The sequence below is a fragment of the Pan troglodytes genome, chromosome 10 (genome assembly GCF_028858775.2).
Source record: "Pan troglodytes isolate AG18354 chromosome 10, NHGRI_mPanTro3-v2.0_pri, whole genome shotgun sequence".
Lineage (NCBI taxonomy): Eukaryota > Metazoa > Chordata > Mammalia > Primates > Hominidae > Pan > Pan troglodytes.
Genome location: NC_072408.2, coordinates 113864432 through 113888196, shown reverse-complemented (window position 1 = coordinate 113888196; position 23765 = coordinate 113864432). Strand labels below are relative to the sequence as shown.

Genomic DNA, 23765 nt, shown 5'->3' with positions numbered 1-23765 from the left:
CACTGGTGGAATCAGCTTGACTGAACTGAAGTAACTGAAGTAAAATGAGTAGGAAGTAGGTGGATATCCTAAAACAACATTGTTGCCTATTATATAAGAACTCAGATAAGTGGGAATAGTTCAGAAAAGCTGCCCTTGTTTGGGGAAATATAAATTTAGTAGCTGAGTGAATGTTAGAAGAGAGAGTCAAGATACTAGTTTGGAGACTTTATCAACAGTTCAAGTGAAAGATAATATAGGCTTAAACAAGGGGAAAGGCTATGAGGAAGGGGAAGATATAAGAGGAAGCCTGTAGAGGTACAATGAAAAGCTTAGGTGACTGCCTGGAAAACACAGTTTCACAGAGGAGGAGGGTGAGGGAGAAAGTAGAGTGTAAGATCCTCATACTTTGTGCCTCTGTGACAATTAGACATTAAGTTAGGAAACACAGAAATAGACCATATGTAGGTGAGGAAAAGAGTGAGTTTAGGTTGTTGACCAATTTGAAGCACTGCTAAGATATCAACATGAGAAATGGAGAAAATAGAAATTTCACTCTGGGAATTATAGACATTGGATCTGTGCATATGGGAATAATTCCTGTATAAGTAATGGATGAAGCATGCCTGGATGAGATTGGATACAGCCATAAAAAGTTATGTTAGTCAAAAGCCCAGTGAAAAAACTCAGCGAATACTATATTTAAGATGAATAGGAGCTGGTGAAGGAGGCGAAAGAGAACCAGAGAGGTAAAAAGAGGATCCAGGAGAGTGCCATATTATGGAAACTGAATGTGGCAAGAGTGATTTTACGTTGCACTACAGGAGGCAGGTTAGGATGAGTTTTGACAATTATGTAGGAAAAATTATCAAAGACTTGTGGGAAAAGGAAATTATTGCATATCTAGAATGCTAGATGTTGTTTAGAGGACCCTCCAGGAGTTATGTGATTCTGATTAAGGGATATGCATCTTTGTATTTGATTGACAAGGCTGTTTTACAACTCTGTAAAAAGGGATAAAAGTTAAGTTGTAGAAAACTGAAAGCAGTACAAATGTTTTCTGCCCATACCAATGCAAATTATGTTTGTGCCATGAAAATGAATTTTGTAAGTTGAGAAATAGTAAATCAGATTCTTATTTGAATCAGTTTTAACATCTTATTTCTTTCTTCCTTAATCAATGAACTACGTCAATTTTTTGCCAGATCTTCATTTCGTGTTTGTATGAGAGTCATGATTTTACTATTTTGAAAATTATACTTTATCTGTTACAAAGGCTTTTGGTGAACTTTGAGATAACACTTCAATGTAGGTGTAAGGATAGAAATCAGATTGTATAGGATGTTAACAAAGGTGTGTGTAGCAGGTGAGGGGAGAGGAGTGGGGGAAATGATTCAGGTTGGAATGTGAGGGGGATTTTTTATGAGAGAGGTAAGAAATTAGCTCAAGGCATAAGTTCTGAACAGGCTGAGGAAAAGTGAATTTTGGTTAGATAACTAGACTTTTAGTCAAGACTGAGCATAGTGTATTCACAGGATGATAAATAAATAAAATATATAGATAACTTTTAGTCAAGACTGAGCATAGTGTATTCACAGGATGATAAATAAGAAATAAAATATATAGATAAGGTGAGGCCTGAATATGTAATTCTTTGAATGACAGACTGAAGTAAGTTTAGAACATCTGACTGTACTAAGACCTACTTTATAATTCTTACTTTCCTATTAAATGGCCGTGGGACTGACCTTGGGTAAATCTCTCTCCCTTCATTTAGTCATTCAGGAAAACATTCAGTGAGAGCCTGTTATCTACCAGGTACTGTGCAAGTCATTGGAGATACAAAGATGAAGGTTATGGTTCTTGCCTGTAAGGAAACTTTCACACCACTAAAGGACAATTAGAACATACAATGTTAAAAAGGACCTCTGTGGAAATCTGCAAAGACAATTGTGAAAGCACAAAGGAAAGACAACTTTAAAGGGGTGGGAAAAGGGGTAAAGGTGATGAGTGTGAGTTCTAGAGGTGTGTGTGTGTGTGTGTTTGTATGTGTTGGGGAGTACTGGGTGTGAGATATGAGACTGAGAGAGGAGGAATTCTAGAATGCTTCTGTAGTAGGCTGTTCTTGCATTGCTATAAGGAAATACCTGAGACTGAGTTATATATAAAGAAAAGAGGTCTAATTGGCTCATGGTTCTGCAGGCTGCTCAGGAAGCATAGCAGCATCTGCTTTTGGGGAGCCTCAGGAAGGTTACAATCATGGTGGCAGGCAAAGGGGGAGCAGGCATGTTGCATAGCAAAGGCAGAAGCAAGAGAGTGAGGGGGGAGGTGCTACACACTTTTAAATGACCAGATTTCAGGAGAACTCGCCATTGTAAAGATGTACCAAAAGGGATGATGCTAAATAATTCATGAGAAACCTGCCCTTTTGATCCAGTCACCTCCCAGTAGGCCCCACCTCCAACACTGGGGATTACATTTCAATATGACATTTGGGCAGGGACACATATCCAAATTAGATCAGCTTCTTGAAGATGCATGAGTCAGTGTACTTACATGAAAAGAGAGGTTTTTTTTTTTTTTTTTTGAGGCAGGGTCTCACTTTGTCACGCAGGCTGGAGTGTAGTGGCATGATTTCAGCTCACTGCAACCTCTGCCTCCTGGGTTCAAGGTGATTCTCTTGCCTCAGCCTCCCGAGTAGCTAGTGGAATTACAGGTGTGTGCCACCATGCCTGGCTAATTTTTGTATTTTTAGTAGAGATGGAGTTTCACCATGTTGGCCAGGCTAGTCTTGAACTCCTGACCTCAAGCAATCTGCCTGCCTCAGCCTCCCAAAGTGCTGGGATTACAGGCATGCACCACTGCGTCCAGCCTGAAAAGGGAGTTTCTAAGAAATCGTCTCTTATGTGACACCATTGGAACCTGCAGTTACTTGAAAAAGGAAATCATTTTAAAAAAAAATAGAAAAGTGTGCATTAATTTGATAGTTTTTGATGTAAGGCTTGATTCCAGGTCTGAGTTCTTTTGCTCACTTCTTTATCCACATTTATTCTTTAGGTGATCTCATCTAGTTGCATACTTGAATACCTGATAATTTCCTATCGTGTATTACCTGCACTGGCCTCTATCTTGAGTTCCAGATTTGCCTATCTAGTATTTTTACTTGGATTCAAAATAAGCATCTTAAGCTGATTTTGTCTCCATCTCCTCTACCTCCCATGGCTTCTCTATATCACAGTAAATGTCAACATTCACCTAGTTCTGCAAAAACCCAGGAGCTACCCTTTCTTCTTTTTGTACTCAAACTTCATATCTAGTCCTAAAACAATTTTTAGAGCTTTTCCCTTCAAATTAAATCTCATATCCATTCAAATAACACCCTCCCACTGCTATCATAATATCCAGGCCACCAGCATTTTTTACAAGATTACTGTAAAAGCCTCCTAAGTTTTCCACTTCCATTTTTGTGCCTACCTTTCCCATCTGTTCCATGTGGAATTCAGAGTAATATTTTTAAAAGCATAGTTAGGTCTGGTGGCTCAATACGTGGCACAGGGTGGGTGTCAGTATGTCCTTGTGTATTGAATGTATAAATGAGTATTGTTCTGCTGATTTTGCTGATGGAATTTCAAGTTGACTTTCCTGCGTAAATTACACCCGCAGACTGATATTGCCTATTATTCGTTAAAGTTGATTAAAACCTTAAAGACCATGGTGAAGCAAACTTGAATACAGAATTCCTTTAGTACATTTTTTTCTTCCCATCTAGTTTAGCTGTCTTATCTACAGATAGTTAATTAGACAAACTTTTTTGGTGATTCATCTCTTATCAAGCCTTTTTGAAGCATTCAGTTTCATTTTCTATAAAACACCTTTACTTTTTATATTCTCAGTTTATATAAAATTTAAATTACGTGATGAAAATAAGTTCAGCTGGCATGAACGTATTTGAGAAACACAACTGACTCTTCATGTGTCTAGAACTTTAACTGATTGGAATAGGAATTGGACTTATTAGAAAGCAGTAGCCTATTTTATTTTTGTCAAACTGAAATTAGCCATGTCCATCAGTCAGCATGGCCTCTGTATGCTTTGCACAGGGTATAGAAGGCATTTGGTTATTCGTGTGAATTGATAAATTGGAGATCACTAGTAGTTTTTGTTTTTTTTTTTTTGAGGCAGAGTTTCACTCTTGTTGCCCAGGCTAGAGTGCAGTGGCACGATCTTGGCTCACTGCAACCTCCACCTCCTCGGTTCAAGCGATTCTCCTGCCTCAGTCTTCCAAGTAGCTGGGATTATAGGCATGCGCCATCACACCCGACTAATTTTTGTATTTTTACTAGAGACAGGGTTTCATCATGTTGGCCAGGCTTTTCTTGAACTCCTGAACTCAGGTAATCCACCCGCCTCAGCCTCCCAAGGTGCTGGGATTACAGGCATGAGCCATCGAGCCCGGCTTAGTAGTTTTAATGTATGTTAACTACATAATTGCCAAGGTCCCTTCTAGTTCTAGAATTGTATGATTTCTGTGATGGTAATACCAAAATAATTTTTAGTATTATAAAAGATATAACGATAGGTTTTTGAAATTTGACATAAAATTCATTCTCAAATATTTTTATTTGGTTTGGGTTGCATATTTTAAATAATTGGATATTAGGGTTTCCTGGAGATTTAAAAATGCTATTAAAAAAAAGAGGATTCTATTGACTCTGGTTACTTTTGCCATTTTTATCTTATCCTATCTGTCTTCTCAATAGCAACAGCAACAACAAATTAAATATCTTAATGACATGTATTTTTATTTAGTTTTCTTGTTTTAAGTGATGTAGGCCAGCAGGAGTTAAAAGGCTGTAATAGAATGACTTAATATTAAATTACTGTGCTACAGTGTATATGTCTTAGAGAATGTGCTGCCAAGCCTTTTATTGGTATTATGTATGGTATGGGGTCAGATTCTAATTTTGAGGTTAAAATACCCTTTTTAATTGTCTGGCTTAGTGTTAATATTTTTTGCAATTAGGGGCATAATTTGGGGTAATGTGGGAATAGAAAGGAAAGATTGAATGAAAGGAAGATAATTAAAAAGAAGAATAACCATCAGAGTAGAGTGACATGTAGGTTTTTGGAAAAGGAGGAGTCACTGATTATATTTTGAGATCCCATGAAGAGAGACATAACAAAGTTAAAAGGAACTAGTTTAGAAATTAGGATAAGCTTAATTTTAGGTGTATCAAAGTTTGTTTTAGGTGTATTGAGGTTAGGGTAACAGTGGGATATCCCGATACAGTTGGTTAGCAGGGACTGAAGCTAGGAAGAGAAGTTGGGACTAGGTGTGTATTTTTAATTGGAAACAGTCTTTTGAGAGGTGATAATTAAAATTAGGGTAATGGGTGAGAATACTGAAAGAGGAGCATATAGCAAGGCAAAAGGAATGGCAGTCTTTTCTATTTTTTTGAGATGGACTCTGTCTCAATTGGTCGCCCAGGCTGGAGTGCAGTGGTGCAATCTTGGCTCACTGCAACCTCTGTCTCCCGGGTTCACGCAATTCTTCTGCCTCAGCCTCCGTGGTAGCTGGGATTACAGGCATGCACCACCATGCCCAGCTAATTTTTTTGTGTTTTTAGTAGATACAGGATTTTACCATGTTGGCCAGGCTTGTCTTGAACTCCTGACCTCAAGTGATCTGCCCTCTGCAGCCTCCCAAAGTGCTGGGATTACAGGCATGAGTCACCGTGCCCAGCCAGTAATGGCAGTCTTTATGATTATGATTTTTAAAAAGTATATTTTAGGCCGGGCACAGTGGCTCATGCCTGTGATCCCAGCTGCTCAGGAGGCTGAGGCAAGAGGATCGATTGAACCAGGGAGACAGAATGCAGTGAGCCGAGATCACGCCGCTGCACTCCAGCCTGGGTGACAAAGTGACACTCCGTCTCAAAAAAAAAAAAAAGAGAGAGAGAGAAATAAAAAAATATATTTTACATGTTAAACTTTTTTGTATTCAAACTTTTATGGTTTATATCATTAGCGATAAGCCTCAATGCCCCTTTCCCACCCAAAGATGATATAAATATTTACAATGTTTTTCTAATACATTTAGAGTTTTATTTACACATATAAATCTTTGTTCCATCTAGAATTTACATTGACACTGAGGTTACACTCTAACTTCTTTTTCCCCAAATGATGATCATTTTCCACAAAATGATGGCCAGTTATTCCAACACTACTTATTGGATCATTTCCAGTTCAGTGAGGTAAGTAAATATAAGTGTTAATGTAAATTTTTAATATTTTACGATCATTTCTAGGCTATTTAATTTTTAAAATGTGGATTTTTTTCTGATGAAAAATACAATCATAGTAAAGAATTCAAATGATACGAAGAAGGTGTCTGTATAATATCACCCATAAGAAGATAAGAAATACAACACTGGTAGTAGTTTTAAAGTATGAAAATATAAATGTGCATATATGCACATATGTGTTAATATGAATGTGTGTTTACATGGAAACTTTGACATCTCTATTCACAAGTGTGTTAAATTCATATTTTTCTTTTGGGAGCTAATTTTGTTAATTTTAACAATGAGATCATGTTAGCCTTATAGTAACTTCCTATCCTTTTTATGCCCCCAACAGTATAAATAACATAGGACTTCTATGTTCCATAAACCTTTGCTAGAATTCACCTATAAAACAATTTGGGTCAGGGGTTTTTGGGAGGAGTCAGATTATTTTTATAGCAATTTCAAGATTCCTGTCCAGTCCACACATCAAACTGCCCACATCAAACCCCTAGTTAATACATGAATTTAGCCTCTAATTTAGTAGCTGGTGACTCTGTAATCTACTTTCATTCTTTCTCCTCTGGAAGGTTTATTGAGTCAATAATTGATACCTGAGCTAAGCTTTGCCCATTTGGAATTTGGAAAAGGAACGCAGAGACTGTAGTCAGTTGGTATTGGGCCTTGGCACTGAGTAGTCATAAAAAATAGATATCTTTGCATAGAAAGGTGGTTGTAGAAAGACAAAAGAATGAACACATATGCAGAAAGGAACAAACAAGAGAGAATTCAATTCCAAAAAGGAGTTGGGTTCTAACATTCCAGAATCCTTAGACTTGACTATACTACTTGAGCACAAGTTTCCATGAAATACTCCTATATTCTTCCAATGCTTTTTTTTGTTTGGATGACCTAGTTTGAGTAGATTTCTGTTCATTGCAGTGAAACAATTCCTGACTTAGATCATCTTTGACATACTTTTTATTTCATTTGTGTTTATTGGTTATTCTAGGTTTCTTGTCAGTCAGTTTGATAATTGAATTTGCTATTAATGCATATTTTCCTAAAATACCTGCCGTTAAATCTAGTCTTCCATTCTCACATGTATTGCTAAAGTTGTATACCGTATCTTTTATTTAATAAGTACCACAATTGCTATGATAGTCCCTTTCTTACATTACTAATAGATATTTATTTTTTTCTTCTTTTTCTTTCTTCGACTTGCTAGATGTTTTTATACTTTATTGATCTTTTCAAAGCATAACTCCTATGGAAGGAATAAAGAATATTGTCAAAGAGTTACCTCCACAAAAAACATCAGGCTCAGATAGTTTCATAGTTGGGTTCTACCAAAGTTTAAGAAACGTGTGACTTCAGTGATATATAAATTGTTCTAAAACATGATAAAAGAAGAGGAAACAATGTGTAGAATTATCAAATAGGATACAGAAGCATATTTTAAATGTATATCCTACATTCATGTTGAAAATGCAGGAATAATTCAGTATTGGAAATATATTAATATGTCATTATATTAGTAGATCAGAGTATAATTATATGATCACTTCTATAGATGCTGAAGATACTTTTGATAAAGTTCAATATTTATTCCTAATAAAATTTAGTACTAAACCAGAAATAGAAGGCTACCAAATCAGCTCAAAAGTCAGCATCATGCTTAATGGGTAAAATTTAGAAGTTCTACAAAGTCTGGAGCAAGATACAAATGCTGGCCGTCATCACTATTACTTATTGTGCCAGAGGTACTAACTAATGCAGTATAAAAGGTATAAAAATGGAAGAGGAAGTAAAATTTATTGCTGTTTTTAGGACAATATTATTATATCCCAAAATATCTAGGAGAATCAACTGAAAAGGTACTATTAATAATAAGAGAATCCAGGCCGGGCGCAGTGGCTCACGCCTGTAATCCCAGCACTTTGGGAGGCCGAGGCAGGCGGATCACCAGGTCAGGAGATCGAGATCATCCTGGTTAGCACGGTGAAACCCTGTCTCTACTAAAAAAAAACAAAAACAAAAACAAAAAACAAAAAACAAAAAAAAATTAGCCAGGCATGGTGGCAGGTGCCTGTAGTCCCAGCTACTCAGGAGGCTGAGGCAGGAGAATGGTGTGAACCCGGGAGGCAGAGCTTGCAGTGAGCCAAGGTCGCGCCACTACACTCCAGCCTGGGCGACAGAGCGAGACTCCATCTCAAAATTAAATAAATAAATAAATAAATAAATAAATAAAAATAAGAGAATCCAGCGATGTGGCTAGATACAATTTTTATTAGCCTTAGGTGCAGAGAATTAGTTTAAGACATTATCATTACAGGTTTATGTAAGGTCTCTTCCTTGTTTTCTTTCTTTAGCCTTCTTTATTCCTATTTGAATTTCCCTTCTCCCATACATAAATACATTGTTTGTTATACAGTATACATTGTGGTTATATTCTAATATATTTATCTTTTTGTTAACTGTGTGTTCATGCAAAACAGATATTGTTTTATGTGCATTTATTTTTAACTTACATAAATGCTATCGTGTTGTATTTCTTATTCTGTTTTTTTCCCACAAGCACTAAATGTCTAAGATGTACTCATGTTGATACTGCTAATCCATTGCTTCTAACAGCTGTATAATGCTCTGCGAGACCTTTACCATATTATATCTGTTATCTTAGTGATAGCTACCTGTTTACTTCTAGTTTCCTGACACCACAAATTGTTTTGCACTGAACATCCTTGCACTTGACTCTGTGTTAAGGATTTGTTTGGAGTGTATATACAAATCAATAGAATTGCTGGGACATAGGTTAGCCCCATATGTAGTTTGACTAAGAAATGCCAGATTGCTATTCACAGTAGCTGAACAAGTCTATATTCCCATAACAATGCATGAGTCTTCTCATATCCTTATGTCCCAACATTTAAAAATTATCCAGCTTTATAAACTTTACTGATCTAATAAGCATAAACTGATGTTTGATTCTTTTAATTTGTACTTTTCTAGTTACTAAGTTTGAACATTTCTTATACATATTAGTTTTGGAGATTTTTCTTTCTGTAAATTACCTTTTAATTGTCTTGTTCATTTTTCTGTTGATGTGCTGTCTTTTCAGTTTTATTTGTCGAAGTTTAAAGTATATATATGTATATATACTTTATATATATACTTAATATATATATTACATATATACTTTATATATATACACTATATATACACTTTACATATACTTTATATATATACTTTATATATATACTTTATATATACTTTATATATATACTTTATATATACTTTATATATATACTTTATATATACTTTATATACTTTTTGTATATATACTTTATATATATACTTTATATATATACTTTATATATACTTTATATATATACTTTTTATATATACTTTATATATATACTTTATATATATATATATACTTTATATATATATATACTTTATATATATATATATATATATATATATATATATATATATCAAACAATGGCTACAGGCACCTGAAAAGATGTTCAACACCATTAGTCATTAGGAAAATGCAAAACAAAACCACAGTGCAATACCACTTCATATGCACCAAAATGACTATTATTGAAAAAATTTTATACAAAAAATTAGCTGGGCGTGGTGGTGGGCGCCTGTAGTCCCAGCTACTCGGGAGGCTGAGGCAGGAGAATGGTGTGAACCTGGGAGGTGCAGCTTGCAGTGAGTCAAGATTGCACCACTGCACTCCAGCCTGGATGACAGAGCAAGACTCCATCTCAAAAAAAAAAAAAAATTTTAAACGGAAAGTAATTGTTGGCGAGGGTGTGGAGAAATTGGAACCCTTGTACATTGCTGGTGAGAGAATAAAATAGTACAGCTGCTGTAGAAAAATTTGGCATTTCCACAAAAAGTTAAACATAGAATTACCAGCAATATCACTCACAGAATTCCAAAAGAATTTAAAGCAGGCATTCTAACAAAAACTTATACATGAATGTCCATAGCAGCACTATTCACAATCACCAAAATGTGGGAACAACCTAAATGTCTGTCCACTGATGAATGGATAAACAAAATATGGTCTCTTCACATGATGGAACCATAAAAAGAAATGAGGATACTACAACATGGATGTCAAACACATTCTAAGTGAAAGAAACCAGACACCAAAGATCACATATTATATGATTCCGTTTATATGAAACATCCAGAACAGGTGAATTCATAGAAACAGAAAGCAAATTAGTGGTAGCTCGGGGCAGGGGGAAAAATAGAGAGTGATTCCTTAATGGGTACAAGGTAATCAGTACAGGGTTTTCATTTGTGATACAAATGTTTTGGAACTAGATAGAGGTGATAGTCACAGAGCATTATCAATGTACTATATGCCACTGAATTGTACATTTTAACATTATTAATTTTGGGCTGAGTGCGGTGGCTCATGCTTATAATCTCAGCACTTTGGGAGGCTGACAAGGGTGGATCACTTGAGGTCAGGAGTTTGAGACCAGCCTGACCAACATGGTGAAACCCTGTCTCTCCAAAAAAAATACAAAAATTAGCTGGGCATGGTGGCACATGCCTGTAGTCCCAGCTACTCAGGAGGCTGAGGCAGGAATTGCTTAAACCAAGGAGGCGGAGGTTGCAGTTAGCCAAGATCATGGCACTGCACTCCAGCCTGGGCAAAAGAGTGAGACACTGTCTCAAAGAAAAAATTATTAATTTTGTATTATATGTATTACAATTTTACCTCAAAAAATTGTAATCAAATAGTTTCCCTATATATCAGAGATTGGCAAACTTTTAATGTAAAGGGCCAGATGATAAATATTTTAGGTTTTTCAGGCCATATGATCTCTCTCTCAGCTACCCACCTCTCCTATTGTAGCATGAAACTAATTAGGATGTCTGTGTTCCAGTAGCACTTTATTTACAAAGAAGGCAGTGAGCTGGCTTGACCCATAGTTGGCTGGCCCCTTGCTACATATAAGCAACCAGTTAGCAAATATAACAGGAAGAAAAATTCTGTGTATAATAGCAACAAAGAGAAATACAACAATCTAGAGATAAATTCAGATACAAAGAGAATGATGATTGGATCTTGTTCTCTACTGAAGCTCTTGTTCTTATGGAATAGTTAGGAACTGACTGCCTTATGGCCCATGGAACATCCTCGGTTGAGAACATCTGTCAGAAGGAAACCTATAAATTATCATTCAGTCAGTTTCAAGATTCCAGCCTTGTCACAGACTCCTGTTCATTGTCTTCCTTCTCCTCTCCCCTACACTTTTCCAACACCTTCTTCCCCCCATTAATCTGCAGTCTGGTATCTTTCTGTATAGATTGTTATTTACTCCTAGTCATGGAAGGGCCTCTTTTCCAGATGTCACAGATTTAAAATGTGAAAAACAAAACTATAAAAGTAGTAGAAGAAAACTAAGGAAGTTTTTTTTTTTTTTGCCTTTGAAAAGAGAAAAGTCTTCCTAACATGGCAGTCCTAAAATCAAAAAGAAAAGATTGGGAACTTTAGATATCATAAAAGTTGTGCATGCCGATATCACCATGTCAACTTCTAAAGACAACATCCCAAGGGATAAAAGGGAGTCTGTGAGATAAAATTTGATTTCCTTAATATATAAAATTCTCTTGTGTATCAGTGAATTATGAGTTACAGTAGATTGTACCTTTTGTCAATATAGAGTCGATAGTATAGACTAAGTAAGGGCTGGCAACTTTCTTGAAGAGTTAGACAGTTAATATTTTCAGCTTTGTGAGCCACACATAGGGTCTCTGTCTCATATTCTTCTTTTTTTTATGCAGCCCTTTAAAAATTAAAAGCCTTTCTTAACTTGTGGGCTATACAAAAACAGGCCACAGGTCAGATTTGTCCCATGGGCCATAGTTTGCAAACGCTTCTGTAGACTATTTCCTATTTGTTTTATTGAGTCCTTTTGAGAGACCAAGGTGGGAGGATTGCTTGAGCCCAGGAGTTCAAGACCAGCCTGGGCAACATAGTGAGACTCAGTCTCTTCAAACAAACAAATACATAAATAAAATTAGCTGGGTGTGGTGACATGTGCTTGTAGTCACAGCTACTCAGGAAGCTGAGGTGGGAGGATCACTTGAGCATGTGAGGTCGAGGGTGTGGTGAGCCATGATCTCCAGTGCCACTGTACTCCAGCCTGGGCAACAGAGCAAGGCTCTGTCTTGAAAAAGCAAAAACAAAACAAACAACAGCAACAACAACAAAATTAATCTAAGCCAGGCACAGTGTTGCATGCCTGTAATCCTAGCAATTTGGGAGGCCGAGGCGGGTGGATGTTGAGCTCAGGAGTTCGAGACCAGCCTGGGCAATATGGTGAAACCCCATCTCAACAAAAAATACAAAAATTAGCCAGATGTGTTGGCACATGTCTGTAGTCCCATGTAGTCTCTGTTACTTGGGGAGCTGAGGCAGGGGGATCGCTTGGACCTGGGAGGTCAAGGCTGCAGTGAGCTGAGATCGTGCCACTGCACTCCAGCCTGGGTGTCAAAGTGAGACTCTGTCTTAAAAAAAAAAAAAAAAAACAAAACAAAAACTTAATCTACCATCTAGAAATAACCATCTTAAACATTATGTAAATCATTCTGGGTCTCTCTATGTACATTTAAAGATAAAAGGATGAATGGATATAGAGAAATGAAGATGGGATCATATTATGTACACCATTTTAAAATAAAAAGAAGTAAATTTACTTGAATATAACAAGGAAGTAAAATGTAAGAATAGCTAAACTTAGGATAAACTTTTAAAAATTATTTTAGAATTATGATTTTACTGAACTGTAAAGTTGGTGTTGGGGGATGGGCAATAATCTTCACTTTCCCAGTTTCGGACTAATCAAAGGAGAGATGCACACACACAAAGGAGGGTTGTACTGTCAGAGATAATATTCACTTTATTCCTAGTAAAAACTAGGTTGTACGACTGTGTAGTCAGAATGAGCCTTATGATACTTTATTTTTGAATTAGACTTATTTAGCAACATAGTCATAGACTGTGCTTGTCAACCACAGCAGGAGTGGATAATGCCTCTATAATTTTACTGCATGGGAGAATAGAAACTACATCCTATAGGGCTGGGTTGAGCATGTGTACTTCCTTGTTTTTTAATGCGGAGGCAGAGATAAATTGAAGATGTTCCTTTTACTTTTTCATCTTGGTTGTGAAGTAGAAATTGCTTCCATTTATGAAAATATGAAATGTTAGGAATAAGTGTCTCATTTTGGGCAATGTCCAATTTCCTTATCTTTCATGGTATGGATCATTTAACATACTGTATTTCTTTCTACCACCAGTGCCAGATTATTCTTACTTTGTTGAAGTTTATAATAGTTCTGTTTTATTTTGTTCTGTACACCAAAATTCCCAGTTATTTTTACTCTTTTTTTTTTTTGAAACAGAGTTTCGCTCTTGTCACCCAGGCTGGAGTGCAATGGCGCGATCTCAGCTCACTGCAACCTCAACCTCCAGTGTTCAAGTGATTCTCCTGCCTCAGTCTCCCGAGTAGCTGGGATTACAGGCGTGCGCCACCACGCCTGGTTAATTTTTTTGTATTTTTAGTAGAGACAAGGTTTCACCGTGTTAGCCAGGCTGGTCTCAAACTCCTGACCTCAGGTTATCCGCCCGCCTTGGCTTCCCAAAGTGCTGGGATTACAGGTGTGAGCCACCGCGCCCGGCCTTTACTCCTTTTTTTTCAGACAGAGTCTCACTCTGTCACCCAGGCTTGGAGTGCAGTGGCATGATCTCAGCTCACTGCAACCTCTGCCTCCTGAGTTCAAGCAATTCCCATGCCTCATTCCTGAGTAGCTGGAATTGCAGATGTGTGCCACCATGCCTGACTGATTTTTGTATTTTTAGTAGAGATGGGGTTTCACCATTTTAGTTAGGCTGGTCTTGAACTCCTGACCTCAAGTGATCCACCCCTCTTGGCCTCTCAAAGTGCTGGGAAAATGGTGTGAGCCACCATGCCCAGCCCATTTTTACTCCTAAATAAATTCAGAACTTATCAGCAGTCCTTTTATCTCCATTTATCTGTTGTTTGGCTTGATATCATTGTCCAGCTTTTGCCCCTCCCTCAAGTTCTTTTAGTTAGAGAATGTCTGTTGCTCCATTAGCATGATAATCTGGTGGAATTATTTTTCTTCTAACATATTTGTGAATACTTTTTCTATTCCATTTGTTGTGTTTACTGTTTGAAGTTTACTAATTAAGGTAGATTGGTTTTGACTCTCCTGTCTTTTTGTGGTTTCTGTCATTTCGCTGTTTTTCTTTCAAATTATTGTGATCTCCTAGAAACACCTACATGTCATAGTTATTTGGCGATATTGTGTGGATTCTGCCCATTTCTATTTCTAAGTTATTCTGTATTTTGATTTTCAGTTTTGTTAGCTTTGTGGTCTTTTTATGTGCTTCCACTGTTGATGATTTTTGTCTTCTGTTTTAACTTTATTGAAGACTGCCAAACTGTTTTCCAAAGTAGCTATACCATTTTGCATTCTCACTGACTATATATGAGACCAGCTGCTCCTCATCCTTGTCAACATTTGGTTTTGTCAGGTTTGTTCTTTCCCATTCTAATAAGTATGTGGCGGCATCTCATTGTGGTTTTAATTTGCATTTTGTTGTTGTCTGTTTTAATGTACTTATTTTCCATCTATATATCTTTGGTGAAGTGTGTTACTCTAATCTTTTGCTAATTTTTTATTGGGTTGATTATGTTCTTATTACTGAGTTTTGAGAGTTCTTTATGTATTCTGGATATTGTCTCTCTTTGCCTAGTTTATTTCACTTAGCATAGTGTCTCTACGTGCATTCACATCACAAATGACAGAATTTTCTGCTTTTTAAAGGTCGAATAGTATTCCATCCCGGTCATAATAGAATATTTCTATGATTACAGAAAGTTCTCTCATAACCCTCTTTGAGTCAATCCATTCAGGGAACTTAAAAAAAAAATAAGTATACTCTCAGTTTCTACCCCAGATCTATCAAAGAAGTAATATCCAGGGTGGCGCTTAGGAGATTTATTTTGCAAACCCCTGTCCCCCCAACCCCAGTATGAATATAATGAGCCCTGATTAAGAACTATGACCCAGCTGGACGCAGTGGCTCATGCCTTAATCCCAGCACTTTGGGAGGCTGAGGCCGGTGGATCACATGAGGTCAGGGATTTGAGACCAGCCTGGCCAACATGGCAAAACCCTGTATCTACTAAAAGTACAGAAATTAGCTGGGCGTGGTGGTGCATGCCTGTAATCCCAGCTACTCCGGAGGCTGAGGCAGGAGAATCACTTGAATCCAGGAGGTGGAGGTTGCAGTGAGCCGAGATCGCACCACTGCACTCCAGCCTGGGCAACAAGAGCAAGACTCTGTCTCAAAAAACAAACAAAAAAACAAAAACTGTGACCCAGCTGGGTTATATATTGCATTTACCACATGGCCTAGATTACCCTGTAACATATTTGCCCCCTAGCCTGTTGCATTTTCTTTCCCTTTAATCTCCGTGTCAGCATTGAAAAACTTGCCCCAAACATAGCTTTAAGTGGTGAGGCAGGGAAACAAAAGCAAAAGAACTCGTATATTAGAAATCCCTAATTCTCCTGAGTTCCAGTCCTTTTTATCTATTTGTCAGGTAATTGACAACTCAACCAAGAATATTTAAAACCAAATTTATTTCTTAATTAATAGCATATCCTCTCAGCTCCTAAGCTAGAAACTTAGTGCCATTTTTGAAGTTTCCTCCTCTTCTTTGATGTAAAAATCCTATTGGTTTCCACCTCTAAAACAGCTTTAAGTCTGTTCCATTTGTGTACACTGCATTTCTTGCTTAGAATATTAAGACTCCAAAATGGTCTCTTGAGTCTTCTTAATCCAAGATCTTCCTCACTGCTGGCACAGTTTTGTTTCTAAAATTGAGTTCACAAACTGGGAAATAAAGAGAACACCATGAAATACATATTTTTAACTTAAAAATAGATAAAGTTTTGTATAAAATCAAATACTACCTTATATACACAGTATCCTAGTATAGCAAATGTCAGAGAAGCAAATGATAGTCAAGTTTTAAATTGAGAAAAACTTAATCATTAATGAATGTTTTAGGAAGTAGGGAAATATTTGCCAAAAAGACTGAAATTCACTTATGAAGCTATTGACTGGACTGTTCTGGAAGAAGAGGCAGAATAAGCTATTTGACAATATTCTTTTATCGAATGACATTATGGATAATCCTATATTCATGGTATACAATGTAGAAGAGTCAGTACTGTTAAATACTGGCTTGAATATATATTTCCTTTTGTTTGAATGCAACTCCCAGTGTGCATTGTAGAAATGAGGTATTTGTACTTCTATGGTGTATGTATGAGGGAGATCTGCAAGATAACTTACTATTTTATCACAGAAAAACCAGGAGAAGAAATTCTTAGTTTAATGGTTCTTTTGTGACTTTTTTTAGACTGGAAAATATATATTATGTCAGCTCTGACACAGTACTAGCTTTGAGCATCAAGGAAAAACTAAGTTTTAAGTGATAGTAGAATAAAATAACTTGTACTGTAATGTAATTGCTGACATTGTTTTATTCAGAAAAAAGAGTTGGTAGTCAACATTTTGCTTCCTAATCATGATTAATTGTTGAATATAATACAAATTATGAATATAATTAAAACTATAATAATCAAGTGAAAATTGTTTCATCTTCCTGAAAATATCTTGAGTCAAGGCTTTGGTTTCCATTTCTGAAGTATATTATAAAAACAAAAGGTGCTCATGTAAGTTTTTGAAATATAGGATGAGATGAAAACATTTCTTCATAATACGATGTCAATAAAAAGTTACTTCTGTGACTTTTTAGTTTCTGGAATAGAGCCAAAATAGGATTTTTAATGTTGAATGTTGACGATAAGATAATAGGGTTTCTTTTCTTTTTTTTTTTTTCTTTTTTTCTTTTTTTTTTTTTTTTGAGACAGGGTCTTGCTCTGTTGTCCAGGCTGGAGTGCAGTGGCACAACCTTGGCTCACTGCATCCGCCTCCACTTCCAGGGTTCAAGGAGTTCTCGTGCCTCAGCCTCCCAAGTAGCTGGGACTACACCACTGTGCCTGAGTAGATAATAGGATTTCTAAAGATTGAACTGTGATGGTGAAGTTTAACTCCTTCCCAGCACTGGATAATTTTGATCACTTGTTTAGAGAAAGAAATTAATGATATGCTAGTGGATATGGTAAGAAAAATGTGTATTTTTGTGCATTGAAATAGGATTTGAAGAAATATTTTCCAAGTCCAAATGCAACTAAAGAATGTATTAGGGGCCGGGCGCAGTGGCTCATGCCTGTGATCCTAGCACTTTGGGAGGCTGAGGTGGATGGATCACTTGAGGTCAGGAGTTCAAGACCAGCCTGGCCAACATGGTGAAACCCCATCTCTACTAAAAAGACAAAAAAATTAGCCGGGTGTGGTGGTGGATGCCTGTAATCCCAGCTACCCAGGAGGCTGAGGCAGGAGAATTGCTTGAACCTGGGAGGCAGAGGTTGCAGTGAGCTAAGATCACGCCACTGAACTCTGTACTCTAGCCTGGACGACAGAGTGAGACTCCATCTCAAAAAAAAAAAAAAAGACTGTATTAGGAATCAGTTTATTACTATTTCCTGAATTGAAGCATTCGGCTGTCAGCTTTTTTAGGGTTCACTGAATTAACTTCTGAGTGCTTATAGTAGTGAGCCATCACTAATAAGGTAAAGAGACACTGGTAAAATATTGTGGTAGAAAACGATCATTGTTATTATTAATATGTTTACATTTTATTAAACATTTTAATATATTTTCTATTAATTTACCTGAATTTAGTGGTCCACATATATGTTAAATAGTTGTTATAGCCATAGATCCTTTAATGAACTTTTTAATAAAAGTTTGATAAGAAATAGGAGTTTAATAAACACAGACTTCCAGCTTTTTGGGAATCTCAGTAAAGAGAAATAATTTTTTTTGTTTGTTTGATTTTTGTTTTTTGAGACAGAGTCTCACTCTGTCACCCAGGCTGGAGTGCAGTGGCACGATCTCAGCTCACAACTTCCGCCTCCCGGGTTCAAGCCATTCTCCTGCCTCACCCTCCCGAGTAGCTGGGACTACAGGCGCCTGCCACCACACCTGCCTAATTTTTTGTATTTTTAGTAGAGACGGGGTTTCACTGTGTTAGCCAGGATGGTATCCATCTCCTGACCTCGTGATCCGCCCACCTCGGCTGGGATTACAGGCGTGAGCCACCACACCCGGCCCAAATTTTTTTAAAAAAGAGTTAAAAGGTCATAGTTTCTCTTCAGAAAGACCTGAATCAGGAAGAAGTTCCTGATTTCAGCATTTACCCACTAACAACATGTGTGACCTGGGTAGGATATTTAACTTTTCTAAGATTGTTTCTTTGTTTTTAAATGGAGATAATACTATCTTAGTCTTGTTGTGTGCTGCTATAACACAGTACCAAAGACTGGGTAATTTTTAATGAACAAAAATATATTGCTTATGGGTTTGGAGGCTGGCATTTGATAGGACCTTCTTGCCCCATCATCCCGTGGCAGAAGAGCAAAGAGAGGACAAGAGAGAGAGAGCAATAGGAGGCTGAACTTGTCCTTAGATGAAGAACCCACTTCTGTGATAATGGCATTAATGAAATAGAGCCCTCCTGGCCTCATCACATCTTAAAGGTCCCACTTCTGAACGTTGTTGCATTGGGGATTAAGTTTCTAACATGTGCTTTTTGGGGGACACATTCACACTATAGCACTACATATCTCATAGAATTGTTTGAGTATTAAATGAGATAAAGAAAAATACTTAGCATACTATATTGGGGAAATTATACTCAGTAAAATGTATATTAATATCAACGCATATAATATCAATATTTTGTTCTTTTATGTTACATGGATGGGGACTACAACTGATCACTCTGATCCAGATTAAATTTGATCTCAGATTACCTTTGATCTGCATAGTACCAAAATATTTATTTATATCACACATATTTATTAAAAACAGTATTATTTATAGATGACAATAAATTGGTGAATTACACTGAGATCACATAATAGGCTTGAAGTTAACTAAAGCCTGCAGGTCTTGTTCATTTCACCTGCTGCCAGGCTCTGTTGAGAGGATTTCTGAACCTAAATGCAGAGCCTTACCTCTGTAGATTCATTTTGTTTTCAACCCAGTGTTCAGTTGTTTGGTATAATTCTGAGTTCTGTCACTGTGAGATCATCATTACTATTTATGTTGATATAGTATACATCATCTACTGGTTTGATATCATGGATTTTGTTTGATATCTAAATTAGAGAACTATTTATTAAATTGTACAGCTGTATATAGATGACTTTAGAAGTCTTGTCCATTATTTTTTCAAACCTGTATTCATGATCAGGCATGGTAGCTCATGCCTATAATCTCAACACTTTGGGAGGCTGAAGTGGGAGGATTGCTTGAGGCCATGAGTTCAAGACCAGCCTGGGCAACGTAGCGAGACTTCATCTCTACTAAAAAAATGGAAAAAAAATTAGCCAAGTATGGTGGTGCCCACTAGTTTCAGTACTCAGGAGGCTGAGGCAGAAGGGCCACTTGAGCCAGGGAGATTGAGGCTGCAGTGAGCTGTGATCATGCTACTGCACTCCAGCCTGGGCAACAGAACAAGACCCTGTTTCAGAAAAATAAACAAAATCTCTATTCATGTCCCATTTTTGGTTATGATATCAATTTGGGGGGTTGTAACTTACATTAAAAATAATGAAATAGACTAGAAAATATTAGGCACATTATGTCATAAGGGCATTCTGTTTTATGAAACTTTTGTTTTAGTTACATACACCAAACACATACATGTTAGTTGCACTGGATCATTTTTCTTACTATTAATATGAGGGACTGCCAGAAAGTTTGAATGTCACTGGTTTCGTCCACTTATTAGATGAGGAAATAGGTCCAGTGAGATTAAACCACTTGCCCTAGGCCATATCTGTGCTTACAGTGTCTTAATATAAAACGTGATTGATTAGATTCCAAATCCTTCTAGCTTTTTTGTATAATTGAAAATAATTATGAAATCGTCAAGAGCTGTATGGGTACAGAAAGCCTCATGATAGGCTCATTGGTATTAGAATCCTTATTCCAGGTTAGAATTTATTCATTCAACAATACTTTATTGGCTACAATTCATCCAGTTAAAAATCTTATCAACAATTCAGAATTTTCTGTCTTCACAAAAAGCATCATTTACTTTGCCATATACTATTGTCATATGTTATTGCCAGTCTAATAATCAGAAAGTGAAAAGAGGTTATCTTGACATGACCTTATTAGTAATTCAGTTTTTTATTTTAGAACAAGCTCTGTTTTCTAAGTACTTCTAAACTTTGTTTAGTAACCCTTTATGTTACTTTCCTGAGGAAAGTAAGCACACTTACTGGCTTGTAAGGAATTTTCCCCACTGATAGCCACCTTTAAAAATCCAACTTGTTTTTTCATCTCCAGTCCTGTAACTATTTTCTCAACTTGAGCTCATTCATTGTGTCTGTGGTGTTCTGTTACTCTTGCCAAGAGGTTTATCTTGGACTTTTGTTCTCTCTTTAGGTTTGTACACTCCTATTTAAAGTTTCTTATTGAAGCATGTGAGTGTGTGTGTGCATCTGTGTCTGTGTGTATGTATTTACCAGGTGCTAGTGGAAGAGGACGTTCTGCATTCTCTCTGTCATTTATTAATATTATATTATTCTGAGTTATAGGCTTGTATTCTCTTTGTTAATTTTCTTGCCATGAGCATGAATTTTAAAAGGAGTTATATTCTCATCTTTAACTTTGTTTTAAACTTCAGTTTGAATATTCCTGACACTTTATATATTTGTTTGTTTTTTTATTTTTGAGACAGGGCCTTGCTCTGTTGCCCAGGCTGGAGTGCAGTGGTGTGATCATGGCTTACTACAGCCTCAAACTCCTGGGCTCAAGTGGCCTCAGCCACCTGAGTAACTGGGACCACAGGCACATGCCACCATGCCCAGCTAATTTTTTTTGTTGTTTTTTCGGAGAGATGGCGTCTCACTGTGTTGCCCAGGCTGGTCTTGAACTCCTGGCCTCAATCAGTTCTCTTGACTCAGCCTTCCAAAGTGTTGCAGTTACAGGTGTGAGCCACCAGTCCTAACCTTAATTAACTCATTCTTATTTTTCATTTATTTATTCATTCTTATAGAGACAGGGTCTTGCTCTGTCACCCAGGCTGGAGTACAGTGGCATGATGATAGTCCACTGTGGCCCCCAGCTCCTGGACTCAGGTGATCCTCCCACCTCAGCCTCCCAAGTAGCTAGGAGTACAGGCACATACCACCACGCCCAGCTAAGCTGAAACTTTTCTTAAAGGCTTTTGTTTGTTTTTGCAGTTTTACTCAATTATATGCCAGTCCTCTCATCTCTGAAATGTGGGTTTATGAGAAAACTTTGGAGAGAAAGAAAGAAGCATTCTTCTATTCCCTCACTCCTGATCTTAGTTTCCGCTCATTTACTCATTCACGAGTGGGTAGGCAGGGCTTTATCTTGTTAAATTCCTGTGCCATATTGCCTCCTGATTTGCCAACCCATTATTTGCTGATTATTATTTATGCCTATTAAGTGACAGGCACTCCATAAATCTTTCTACTTGGCATTTATTGGGCTTTCTTTATACCATTTTCATTGTTTAGTCAGTGTAGATTTTTCAATCTTGATAACAAAAGTATGACTAAGTATTGTACAATACTTACTGCAGTATATTATGGTGCTTATGTAACTATTTCCTCTTCTGTATTGTAAGCACTTAGGAGGCATCTAATGCAGTGACTTCATTTTCTCTTAATTTTTTCTTTTTTTTATTGTTACATGATAGCTTTACATATTTCTTACATACTAGACAATCATCTGTAATCACTTTACTTCTGCCTAAAATATATCATTTAGAATTTTTTTTAGTGACATCTTTTGGAGACAAACTCTTTTATCTTTTATCAAAATGTCTATATGTTTGTCTTAATTCTTGAAAGATATCTTCATGAATATAGAATTTTAGGTTTCTGGGTTTGTTACCAGTTTATTGAAAATATTCTGTTGTCTTCTGGTTACCTTTATTGCTGTTGGAAACTGTTTCTCCTTTGAAGGTAATTTGTCATCTACTCCTATCCTCTAGCTGCTTTGAAGATTTTTCTCATTTTTTGAAAGATTATTTATGGGAACTTCCTGAGGCCTTTTATAAGGTTGTCTTCCTCTAGAACAATCTTTTGGCTTCCCTGGGCCACATTGGAAGAATTGTCATAGGCTACACATAAAATATACTAACATTAATGATAGCTGATGAGCTTAAAAAAAAAAAGTCTGTGCTTAAATCTCATAATGTTTTGAGAAAGTTTACAAAATTGTGTTGGGCCACATTCAAAGCTGACCTGGGCCACATGCAGCCCGCAGGCCACAGGTTGGGCAAGCTTGCTCTAGAATTTGAACTTACTTCTTAATGGCATTAGAGTCATTACCACTGCAGGGCACTTTAAATTTATTGTTTGAGATTTCTTGTGCCCCTCTGATGAAAATCCACCTAAGGGCTGGCCAGTGCTTACAGCCTATAAATTCTTTACTTTTTATTTATATTTTCCATCTTTTTCTGCTGAGTGCCAAGGCAACCTCACAAAAGGTGTGGAGGAGGATTTTGTTTCTGGTTCACGTCTTCCCTAACGATGTCTAGCCTTTTGGCATCTTGGCTTAATGTTTTGGAGTATCTTAGACTCTGTCTTGAGCTGGTTCTAGGCTTTAATTTCTGTCCTTCTTGTACCATGAGGCTGTCAAAACCACTATTAAGGTTCTCTGGGATTATTAGCAAATGTTCTTAGGGCAAAAACTAATTATATGTTCAACTTAGCTTTTGGTTTGGGAATTCCTTATTGTCTTGCCAACTCTTTAGGGAGATATTTTATATATCTTAACCAGTATTTTTGTTTGTTTAGACCAATTAGATTGATCTAAATAACCTAAGCTGTTACTTGAAATTGAAACCCATTTAGCTTTATTCTTGATATAAATATATGTAGTATCTATGGTTATTTTGCCCTTTTCTTTCATTCTTTTTTTTTTTTTTGAGACAGGGTCTTGCTCTGTCTCCTACACTCAAGCCATTCTCCTGCCTCAGTCTCCCAAAGTGCTGGGATTACAGGTGTGAGCAATTACACCCAAACCTTTTCATTTTTGATATTGCTTATTTGTGTCTCCTACCTTTTGTCCTGATACATTTCATCAGAGGTTGGTTAGTTTTATTGTCTTTTCAGACAACCAACTTTATTTGCCTTCACTATGGTAGGTTTGTTTTTTATTTCAGAATGTGTTAATTTTATTTCTTTGTTCTGCTTTTTTTTACGCTAACTTATTGAAATGGAGTTAGCCTATTGAATACC

General features: G+C 36.8%; 1 protein-coding gene across 4 annotated transcripts in view; it reads left to right on the top strand.

The window, feature by feature from the left end:
* Positions 1-23765, top strand: part of CRY1 (cryptochrome circadian regulator 1) — a 103257-nt gene that overhangs the window by 15066 nt on the left and 64426 nt on the right. For 2 of the 4 annotated variants that reach the window (XM_054663501.2, XM_063787091.1), the window contains exon 2: positions 6117-6236. The exons of the other annotated variants lie outside the window; for them this stretch is intronic. In XM_054663501.2, coding sequence (XP_054519476.1) covers positions 6163-6236 — 74 coding nt within the window. In that variant the 5' untranslated portion in view covers positions 6117-6162. The remainder of the gene's footprint in view (positions 1-6116; positions 6237-23765) is intronic. 4 annotated transcript variants of the gene reach the window in all.